The 11,916-nt window shown below is 31.1% G+C and overlaps 2 protein-coding genes across 5 annotated transcripts; both read left to right on the top strand.

Annotated features, from left to right (window-relative positions):
* The first annotated feature begins 23 nt into the window (after window positions 1-23).
* Window positions 24-1,382, top strand: LOC123004113. Its single transcript, XM_044397227.1, has 6 exons — window positions 24-363; window positions 411-481; window positions 528-708; window positions 759-901; window positions 955-1,142; window positions 1,193-1,382. The coding sequence occupies exons 1-6, from the start codon at window positions 132-134 to the stop codon at window positions 1,380-1,382; spliced, it is 1,005 nt and encodes a 334-aa protein (XP_044253162.1). The 5' UTR covers window positions 24-131.
* A 3,707-nt stretch (window positions 1,383-5,089) lies between these two features.
* Window positions 5,090-10,548, top strand: LOC123003645 (speckle-type POZ protein-like B). 4 transcript variants are annotated; one of them, XM_044396545.1, is made up of 5 exons: window positions 5,090-5,244; window positions 8,885-9,123; window positions 9,267-9,503; window positions 9,557-10,096; window positions 10,151-10,548. In XM_044396545.1, exons 2-5 carry the CDS (start codon window positions 8,886-8,888, stop codon window positions 10,276-10,278), a joined length of 1,143 nt encoding a protein of 380 aa, XP_044252480.1. In that variant the 5' UTR covers window positions 5,090-5,244; window position 8,885; the 3' UTR covers window positions 10,279-10,548. The 4 variants fall into 4 exon arrangements, with proteins under 4 accessions (XP_044252480.1, XP_044252477.1, XP_044252478.1 ...); XM_044396542.1 differs by lacking the exon at window positions 5,090-5,244 and adding an exon at window positions 6,868-7,085; XM_044396543.1 differs by lacking the exon at window positions 5,090-5,244 and adding an exon at window positions 7,305-7,446.
* Window positions 10,549-11,916: the final 1,368 nt, after the last annotated feature.

The raw sequence follows: 11,916 nt of genomic DNA, 5'->3' as shown, positions 1-11,916 counted from the left end.
GGTGGTTATAAAACTAGTGAAGATCATTTTAAAAAATAAATCAAAATTTGTAATACTAGACGATAAAATAATTGCGTCATAAATAACGTTACTTTTCGTAAAAATTTCCCTCGTGGCATCTCATATTCAAGATGACTTCAACGCCAAATGATTCTTTTAACACGAGCGACCAGTTAATGGATTTATCCCTGAAGAACTTTTGGGTTATCGTACACTATCCTTGTAGTGATCCGGAATGCGAATATGAAATTGTCGGGAAAAAAGATCTGGTTTTTGACTCTTGGGAAGTATTAGAAAGAGGCACTGTTGTCACAGTTAAATATGGTAATGCAAGAGTGCAAGGAATCGTAGTTACAGTCTCGGGTAAGCTCCATTTTAACTATTTCAACAAAAATTAATAACTATTTCAGACGATTATAATCTACTTTCGACAAATTTAGAGGATTATATTCAAGAATACAAAGAAATAAAGTTTGAAGAAGTAAGTTTGTTGAGACTTTTTCAGTTGTATCTAATAAAAATTTCAGTCGAGAAACTCCTTTCATGAAAAACGGGGAAACAGGCCAAACTTTCGTCATGTAATTAAAATCGCCGATAAAGAAACTCAAACGGACTTATTTGAAATTGAAAATATCGAATATACGACATTAAAACGACAATATGAAGAATTACAAAATAAATACAATGATTTAAAATTAGCAGTCACTGGTAAAATTTAATTAATCAAAGAAACAAATAATTAAAATTTCACTTTACAGAAGTAAAAACTGAACTAAAAAGTACAATTTTAAAACTCGATGTTATAACACCAGAACTTAAAGAAGAATCATTTAAAACACCCTTGCAACCATTAAGCGACAACGTTTCTTCATCTAATAACAAGGAAAACACCAAACAAATGGTCTGTTACATCAGTTAATTAAATATATTTCAGGAATAATGTATTTTTTTCAGGTGCAAATTGGTTCTGGTGGAACAAAAATACCTCGTCAAGTATACAATTCGATTAAGTGGGCTAGTTATTCAGCGGCGACGAGAAAATTACTAATTACACTTTTTCCACGTAGTATACTTGCAACGCATTCTTTAACTGGCAAACCGAGTCCTGCTTTTATATCGAGTAATAAGCAAACGAAAATGAGGTATGATGGAAATATAATGACCCTAATTTTTTGTTACTACAAAATTGTAGATTGAATCCGACAATTATTTCCGATATCATCGAAATTGTCACGAAGAAATGTCTTGTTTCGGAGCCATTAGTTAGAAATGCGATTACAACTAAATGTGCCGACGAAAATAAAATGTACAAAAAGCGGTTAGAAAGACAGCAGAGTGATGAGCAAGAAAATGACCATAAAAAAGTTAAACTAGAAAAGTGATGTTTAATTTAAATTTAGCGCCAAGTGTACAGTTTTCTACACTTATTAATGCTGGTTGTAAAGACTAAGGATAGGTGGCACAGCAAGGACAATTTCTTAAAATAAAAGTTAATTGAAAATATATTCTTTTGTATGTACTTTGTTGTTGTTAATATAAAATCAGTTCAATAAGTTAATTTGTATTTTTTACATATTAGTAGTAGAAATTTGAGAGATTGCTGAAAACAAGGTGAATTGATTATGTTTGCAAATTCATTGACGTCACAACTGCCCTAGAATCTTTGTGCGATTTAAAATACCTCAAAGTTTCAAATATTAATCAATTAGGACTCGATAAGTTAGTAATTAACAACCAAAACTGTTTAATTAGCATGAGTTGACGTCATTTATATCCCCCATTAGAATTTTTTAACGCTTTTGTTTGCTTCTTTAATTAGAAGCTAGTTAAAGTGTTTATTTGCTAAATACAGCACCCAACTGACATCTTCATTTATCAGAGTAAAAAATGTTATTTATTTTTAATATTTTGCGTATGCTTCCACCTATCTTCACTATTTAAATAAAAATAATCAACACAAGTAACAATAACTTATAATAATTATCCAAAAACAAAATTCCTTAAAACAATTTGTTATTTAAACCCCCTTAATTTAGTTAGTTTTACGTAAATAAATTTAACGTTAATTAAACTTTCGATTAATTAACCAAATAAATCAGAGAAATGCGCACGTTTATTGTTAAACGTCTAATAAAAACAGCATTTGCTGATTCAAACTTCAAACGTGAAAGTCACAGTGAAGGTTCTTGCAAGGTTTAAATATTTTATGCTGTTGCTAACTCGCCAATCTTCCAAGTTCTAAATCGGCTTTTATTATTTTATTAGAAAACCATCTCTAAGTAAAAATTAATTACGCAAAAAGTAGACAACATTTCAAAATATTAATAACGTTTAATGGAGTAGGTAGGAGTAGTAGTTTTTTTTGTAAAACATCCTTCTCACTCGAAATATACAAAAGACAAGAGTTTTGTCTGTGTAGTGATAAAAATAGCCTTTTAATCGATGGACAGAAAGATAAACCTGCAAAATAATACAATAGAAATCATTATTTTATGAGAGCATTTTTTTTCAATAAAATTTGCATGCGCCAATTGGCGTGGTCTAGAAATGAAAAGCCAAAATTTCTAAAACCAAGACATGGTGGTGGTGTGTCCACGTAGTGGTCTATATGTATTTATTTGAGCATTTTGAGGTGCATAAAAATAAAGAATTTTGGGCTTTTTTCGAATGTTCCAGATCCTTTTATTGACCGTTTTAAGTTTTTCAATAATTTTTGCATGCGCCAGTTGGTCTGGTCAAGAAATGAAAATCTATTTTGTCCAAAACAAGCGAATTTGGAAGATTTTTTTGGGTAATTTTAAGGTAATTATGCTTGATTTTGGGTGATTTTGAACAATTTTTTATGTGCTCAATTTTCGGTGGTCTATAGATATTTGGGTACTTTTAAGGTGCATAAAAAATAGTGCTTTTTGAAGGATTTTAGATCCTTTTCAGTTGTTACCTCAGAAAAACAGGTAATTTTTTATGTTTCTGCCTCGTTTTTTAAGATGCCAAATATCCTGGTCCAAAAGTAACATTTTATATACGGGTATGTAGATGAAAGATAATTCAAATTACTTATAGTATGTACATTATGGAAGATCTACAAGATCTAATTACTTTGTACAACAACATAACTTGACTATCAACATAACCATATGTGTACCTATTGAATGAGTTAATATGTATCTCTTGTTTCAACCGCATCCATTAATCAGGCTGTTAATTAGACGCAGGTTTATGTTTGTTATACCTAATTTATTTCATTTTTCATAAGCAACATACTTTGCAATTTGTATAAATGTAAACACATTAATAAAAAATGTGTGAACAAAAAAATTACAAAAATTAATAAACCACACAGTAGAGTTTATTTTTTAAGATCATGACCATTTTATGTTTTCGTGCAAAAGATATAAATCTTATCAAAAAAGTAAAGTTACGAACCTATAAAAAATAAACTACTCAAACCCTAACAATGAATGAAATTTATTAGATATACTTACCTGCAAATAACAAATATTTTGCTTTCTTATTTAAAGAGTTAGGTTCCTGTTAATTAGTTTTATAATACGTATGCAACATAAATCGTAAATTTTGTAAAAATATGTGTTATTTATTATTAGAATATCTGGAAATTTTCGAAAGAAAATATATTAACATTTAAATGATGTTCTCTTACGTAAACAGTCCGACAGAAACTGTTATTTTTGGCAATCTAACGATATCAAAGTTCGATTTAGGTATAGATAAAAAAAAAAACTCTAATTAAATTTCGTAGTTTGAACAAAACGAATTTATTTTTTTATTCAGCTCCATTCTCGAAAAACCATCAAGGGAAATCAAAAAGTCACATTATTTAAACAAACAAGGAAGTGTGATTTGAATATAGAATAATAAATAATTCAATTAACATAAACTAATTGTGTATGTACTATTAATGACCATGGGAGATAACCATGAATACGTCTTATGGTACCGTTTGCAATTTTCACCACTTTCAAGGTACTACAAACACTAGCCTAAAAATAATAAACGAAAAGAATCCTTTGTTGTGTAATAATTTTTTGTCTAATTAAATAGTGCATTAAATTCATTTCTACGATTGATTCGAAGCAAATGTGGCCAAAAGCCAAAGGAACTTTCTCCTGGTCATTTTTGTTAATGCTATTCTTGGTACGTGCTAAATAAAACGGACCATAAAATTTGTTGACTATTACGATTCGAGTATCAATAATGTGAAATTATAACTGCATATATTAAAACCAGTAATTTTCCCAACTGTGGAAATGAATCAATAAAGAACAGAGTTGTCAGAGCAGTGACATAACAAATTAATGCTGGACATGATGAAAGCTTTCGATTAGAACCTACGTTCGTCTCGAAAGATCAAACACAACTCTAATTTGAAACCTCTGATTAGATTTTAAGCTGGCTGATTAATTAGTACGCTTAGATTTAAAACTATGCAAGTCCTATTTTTAATGAAGCGCCTGTTAGATAATGTTAGGTGCGGTTTAGATTTTTGAACTTTTTGTATTTTTGCCAAAAATCTAGCTTTATTCTTACGTTATACACTGTATTTTTTCAAGTCTCAAACTTACACAAATATTTGTTTATCAGTTAATGCAGCCTACAAACCATTACCAGATAGGTAAATAAGCAATAACACGTGGATAACAAATGTTTTTCCTTCAAAAATAACAAACGTAAACAATGTAGGTACCTACTTTCTAAGCCAATTGAAAATCAAGGTAGTATTTAATGATTATTTAGCTTGGGATAAAACGTGGGCCCATCAATCCCTTTATCGATTAGCAAACGTTTCCATAATTAAAATCCACGCAATAAAGCTTCTCGATTTATAGTGGTATTCGACATTTTTACAACGCGAAAATGCGAAAACAAAACAAACCGAAAATTATCACAAATTCCTTCAGTAATTTTCCTTTAAAAATGTCAGCTCCAATTCAACATCAAAACAAATTGCTATTGGAGTTTGTACCCAAAAAATGACGCAAAATTCTACACAGCGTCTAGCTGTCTACAACACATTTCGACCCATACCATCACGTTTCCAAGGTCCCACGTGGTACGGTGCGTGGCGTCCACATTTTCCGCGACTAAATCAAGACGGCGTTAGCTGCGTGACAGTTTAGTTTTTTGCGTGACGCCGTTGCGTTGCTACACCAAAACGCCCGACTTGGCAAAAGTATAAAAGTTGAACAATTGTCAAATACAAAAACATTTGGTTTGTTATTGTTGGTAAGTCGATTGTCATTCTAACTTTCTCTTCCAACTCTCTTTTTACTTTCTCCACATGTCCTTGTTATATTTTTTCGCTAGATTTATTATTTTAAATGTAACAATTCTGTTTATTTTAAATTTGAATCATCCGAGATTATAATCGATGTTACTATGATTGAAACGTGAAACGATCGTTTCATTATAGGTAATATTATCGACACAATTTCTTTATCGTATGAGTAATTTTGCAATTCCTTGACATTTTATTATTGCAAGCCTTGACGGCGTTAATGTTAGTCAATAAATGCTTAAGGCCTTTATGGACTATAATTTATTTCTCTGAAAGTCTGCAACAAAAAGTTAGCACAGGCTTGTTTTGACACAGATTTTAACAATAATTGTGTAAATAATAAATATGTAAAAGACAAATGCAAACATTTGTTTACTGTTTACTATTATGAGTAGGTCTTTACGTGGATTTTGCCGTAATTACATTAGCTTATCGATTTTATCAGATTTAGTGGTATTAAGCTCCCTTTTATCGGAATTTCCGAAAATTGCATACATACGTAAGAATAAAGAAGAAAATAATAAATCACTTAACTTGAATTTACTTTAATTTGGTTAAATCAACATTATAAAGTCAATATTGACATAGTATACACCCGCTTTGACGACTATTTATTAAGTGATAATATTTTGTAGGTAAACAAAACTAAATATGTATTGTTGATAATTTAAAAAGAAAATAAATAAACTATATCATAAAATAATGCCAAGTTAAATTTCCCGTTTTCCAGAAATCGTCAAGATCAAAGGTCATTTACACGCGCATTTCAAAGAAAATTGTTTTTCAAAATTGTACTCCCTTTTGTCACTTATGATTTTATGAATATCTAAGGTAGTGAAAATTGAAACACTACCGCCTTTCTTTAACCGGTTTCTGCTAGAATTTACCGAAACCATCCGGCAATGTGAAATTGCCATTCGGTTTGCCGATAAATCAACCAGGAAAAGGACAATTTTCACTAATTAAACCGGTCTGTTCTAGTTTTCTTTCCCCAGCCATGTAAATTTGCAAAGTATACGTAATGAGATTAATCATGAGCGAATTAAGCCAATGATCAACATGAACTTTGTACAAAGATCATTAATTTGAAAGAGAGGTAAGAAAGCTTATTCACATAATTTTGTTTGAATAAATTGTTTTGACACGTGTTAACTGAATGAATAGTAATTGCAAGCCTTCAGTGGAGAGAAATTCTAATTCGAACGGATAAACAAATCAATAAAAATCAATTAAGCCGATCGAATTTTTAATTCAGTTTAAATTTTTATTTCGTCGAATGGTCAATCACATGAAAGAAATTAATCTTTGCTCATTTCCTCTTTAATTATTTTTGTATTTATCAATCAATTTTGACATTTTTCGTGTTGCAATACGATTAAATTTATTCTATTAATAATATATCAACTTCCTCGATTACTATCTACGAAAAAATTTCGTCATTTAGGGATAACAGTAACCTACTAAATCAGTTAAGACAAGGACTTGTAGAGGTCGCTTAACAATAACAAGTTATCCTTTTTATTACGTAATCATGGGTGTATTCAAAAATCTTGTTTTAAAAACCGTAATTCTCAATCAAGGATAACGCGAAAATTTAAGTCTGGATTATCTAACTGCAACTGTAATAAATCTGTGAATTTTGACACGATGTTTATGAAAGCACTCAAAATAATTTCGGGAACCATCCCATAAAACATTCATGTAGTTTAAGTTTGTAACGCATCAGAAACGGAACAGTTTCGAAATCGTTGTCTATAATGTCGAAACAAGACAATCACTTTCAAAAAGAGTAAGTTTTTCTATAACAAATATTTACAAAAGTGGTTTGAGTCTCATCACCAGACTTTTGCTCTTAATTTGCACTTGAGGTTTTTTCCGTCTGTGTTACAATCATAGCCGTGCCGTCTGATCGTTTTTGATCATTATCAAGCATCAAACAATTGATTCTTCAAAATCTATTTATATCATTACTATCACACAAGTTTTTTTATAACAATGATATTTACCTGATCTTAAATAGATGATAATGATATCGAAATCATGGCACATATTTAACCCACCAGCGACGAGACATTGAGGTCAGTTAGTTCTGTGCAGTTTTCGAAGATAGAAGAATCCGATTTTGCACCAGACGAGATGAAGTGGGACATGTAATTATTTTTTTACTACTACTCATACATATCAACAATTACGTTTAGAAATTTGTTTAATAGGTTCATTGACACTGTGTTTTAACTATTTACTTGCAAAATTATTACCAAGAATTCCAAATTACAAGTATTTGCGATCTTTTTAACACTTTAGTTATTTATGGCAAAGGCTCTTAAAACCGAATCAAGGTTACTTGTCAATTATAACTCGTGCAAAATCTTATTTCACAAAATGTTTAAACATCAGGGTTCAAAAACCGCAATTACGGTTTTGTGAAGTTATGATTAATTATACAAATCGGTCGTTAAACATACACTGATAAAAAAATTCATTAATTTTAACTTAATTGGAAAACTAATTATTATAAAAAAATATTTGCATCCGTTGCTCGGCTGTTCAAAGGTTAAATTTAAATTTGCCACAATCTAAACAATAAAATTATTTGCACGTTACTGTTTTGGGATTTCCTTTTATTTGTCTCCCATGTTTCACAAGAATTTGTATTTGTTTTTGTTTTTACATTTTTCTTAATTTATTTATAAAATTTTATCTCCAAAAAATTGCGAAATCTTGTCAACAGTTTTTAAAACTAGGCCATAAAATTTGCAAGTCATAAAAGTATCACAAGATTTATGTAAATTTTGCGAATTGGCAACGTCTCGCTCTGTTTCATTTGACTCTCATAGAGTTACACACACTATTTTTACTGAAACTATTAGAATATCACACGATTTTATTTAAAAACTCTATTTATATGAAAATTCGAAAGGTCACGTTCACACTTGATTTTAAATTCGACAGGTGAATTGAAACAGGAAAAACTATATCATGGTTTTAAAATAAAATTCACTCTTTAGTACTTTGTACCTATTTTCGATCAAATGGTACTTGAGAGTAACGAAAATAGCGTGAAACAATCATGATTGATTTTATCATTTTGGTTATAATAGAGACACTTTTTTCAAGATTGGAGACTATTTTTTTATCTAAGTCGTTAATGCATTTGTTTGTTCGGCAAATATTTTCCTCTAGAATTATGGCTGCGGTTTCAATTGGCGATAATTATATCACATCATTTAAATTTACTTGTGTCCACAATGACTGTTGATAGAAGCATTTTAATTCGACCTAAAAATCATTCCACTTGTCATTAAAATTCCAATTAACATTTAGTTGTAATTTACGAAATTTCGTAAAGATCTAATTTTATCCCTAACTACTAAAGTCCACATGAATCGGAGAACTGCCATTAAAAATAGACCACATAAATAATTATGTCAACAAAGCTTCGACCAGATTTATATAAACGCCGGTAAAAATGTTTGCGCTTAGTTTCAGTTGAGACTTTGCCACGAACTGGTGGCAAAATGGTTAAGTTAATGTCAGTCCAACCAATTTTTGTTCTAAATTAAAACTAAGTGATCGTTTTTTTTACAGAATGAAAATGCCAACCAAACCGAAAACCGCTCATAAAGAACCAATCGATTTAGAAGTGGGAACTGTTTCTGAAGAAATAGAAGTCCCGGTGGCTTCAGAAGTTGTCTTTAGAAAAATATGGAAGATCAAAAGGTTCCACAAGACGATAGCAAAAAGGGATTTGGTTGATAGTCCGGTATTCAGATGCTCAGTCAATGGAATGGCCACATTTTGGAATATCTCGGTCAGATTTTGGAAAGGTGAATAGCAGCAACAAGTGTTTGATTTTTTGCCAATTTACACGATTTTTCAAAGTTCAAAGACACAAAATGATCGAGTTTCGAGAAATTGGCTATTAATAAATTTTATGTCAAGTCTATTATTATCAATTTTTTGTTTTTAGGTCCCAATGGTAAAAAAGTCACCAATCCATTGGTGGTTTGTCTAAACCTGACAGGTTGCGAAACGGAAGAGACAGGCCAGGCCCGTGTCCGTTTCCAATTTGGAGTATGGGACGCTAGTATCAAACATTGGGAATGCTGTCCCATTTCCAGTGTGGTGCTAAACCTCCAAAACAGCAAAGATTTGCTTTCTGTAGGCTACAAAAGCCTCGGAATTCTTGACAGACATTTAGATAGTTGTAAGTTTGTTCGACTTGTCTCAAAACATCTTTACAATTTAGTAAAATTGCAGCCAAAGACGTCAGTATTATGCTTAAACTTCAAATAATCCAAAGCGATGAAGAGGTCCACAGTTTATCCCAAGACATGGCTAGATTATTAGTAAAATCCGAGGACAAAGACACCATCATCGAATGTGCTTCTAAAGAGGACGAATCTCCTCTTACAGTCCATAGTTGGATAATTAGGGCACGTAGTAGTAAATTAGCGATGAAATTGCAAAAATCCGAAGACGAGAAAACGCCAAATATCAAATACAAACTTGATTTGTCCGATTTCCAACATAGTTTAGTAACGGAACTTGTCAGATATATTTACACGGACAAAGTTGATAACGCTGATACACACGCGAACAAACTTTTGCCATTGTCAACAAGATATCAACTACCGGGGTTAACAGCATTGTGTGAAAGAACCTTACTCGAGAGTCTCACGCCGAGTAACGTTGCTAATATACTCCTGTTGGCCGATCAGTGCCGTTGCGAAAATTTAAGAAAAGCTGCTTTGCATTATTGTGAAAATTCCGAAGAAATTAAAGAAAGCGTTCATATAGGTATGGTACAGTAAACTCAATTAATGATTGTTTTTATATTTTGTATTGGTTTAGGTAAAACTTTGGCGTGGAGAGTCATGGAAATGGTCAATCCAGACCTCTTCCTCGAAGCTTGTGAAAGTTTCGGGAGTTCGTCGAGTAATTTAGACAGTCCTGGAACTCCGGGTTCGTGGAGTGATTAAACCGCTTTCAGTTAATTTATTTATTGCTCATTAAGTACAAATTGGAATTTATCTGAAGAGATCTGTGTTATTTATTATGTGTCGCCGTAATGTGTAAAACGATGTGATGTTAATATTTGTATTACAATTTTTAATTTGTATTACAAAATAATTAGAAGTACTATTTTGTATAATTTTTATATTGCTTTATTATGTTAAGTTGTTATATTAACAATCTTATACGTGATATGTAATAAGGCTTTGTTCAAAGTATACCTGCATTGTATTGTATTAGTAGAGTATAAAATGGCATAAAACCTCTCAAAAAACATTAATTGTTATGGACTCCAAAAGTATTCAAATATGTGTAGACCGCCAAAAATTGGGCACACGAAAAAACCGTTAAAATCTCCCAAAATAATGAAAAATTACCTCAAGAACCCCCTAAAAACTAACAAAAAACCTAGTTTTTACACACCCCAAAATGGCTTTTTACTTCTGGACCAGAACATTTGGCGTCTTAAAAATCAAGGTTGAATCCCACAAATTTAGCTGTTTTCCCAAAAGTCAACAAGCGAAAAACCCATCAAAAAGCATTAATTTTTATTCACTCTAAAAGTACTCAAATATCTGTAGACCACCAAAAATTGGGCACATGAAAAAACAGGGTAGAATCCTACAAATTTGCTGTTTTCCTAAAAGCAAACATCCGAAAAGATCTTAAAAAATTTACAAAATGCTTTTTTTAAGCACCCCAAAATGGCTTTTTATTTCTGGACCAGGGTATTTGGCGTCTTCAAAAAACAAGGCAGAACCCTAAAAATTTAGCTGTTCTCCCAAAAAAAAAAACAACTGAAAAAGGCCTAAAACCATTTAAAAAGCATTAAACTTTTTTGCAAAAATACTTCAAGAACGTCCTAAAAAACTAACAAAACACCTTGTTTTTAATCATTCCAAAATGGCTTTTGATTTCTGGAGCAAGTCATTTGGCGCATGCAAAAAAAGGAAAAACAACACCAAATTAAAGAGGTTTATTTGGCGCCTTACAAGACAGAATCCTAAAAATTTATGTTTTCCCAAAAGTAAACAATCGAAACAGACCTAAAATCATCAATTTTTATGCGCCCCAAAAATACAAAAAAATTATAGACCACCAGAAATTGGGCACACGAAAAAACCTTTGAAAATTATCCAAAATCAAACATAATTACATTAAAAGCATTCTAAAAACGTTACAGCATTCCTTGTTTTTAGACACCCCAAAATGACTTTATTTCTGGACCAAGCCAATTGGCACATGCAAAAAATTCACCGGTCGGAATGGCGGCCAGTAATAATATTAAACAATTAATAGTATATTATAATACAAGTTTATAAGCAAGCCTTTAAAACACGCACGACAGGTTTAACGTCGTAACAGATGTTAAGAGATTTTATCAAATTTTATTAGATGACAAACTTGGTAATATAGTCAGAAATACGGTTTAGTATCTTTAATTTCTTGTTTAACAATATTTTTTATTCTAATTTTAAACCTATACTGGTTATTGTTTTTTTTTTATTTTACCAGTTATTATCCTGATCCATCAATGAAAAGACATTTTGAGGTATCTATCTAAATTATGAATAACCCTGTATAATTATGTAATGTTATAAACA

This window comes from Tribolium madens, unplaced genomic scaffold (genome assembly GCF_015345945.1).
Source record: "Tribolium madens isolate multiple individuals breed KSU strain unplaced genomic scaffold, Tmad_KSU_1.1 Scaffold_1;HRSCAF=32;Tcas5.2_LG8, whole genome shotgun sequence".
NCBI classification, from domain to species: domain Eukaryota; kingdom Metazoa; phylum Arthropoda; class Insecta; order Coleoptera; family Tenebrionidae; genus Tribolium; species Tribolium madens.
The sequence above is the reverse complement of the archived record's forward strand: the minus strand, read 5'-3'. Positions and strand labels throughout refer to the sequence as shown.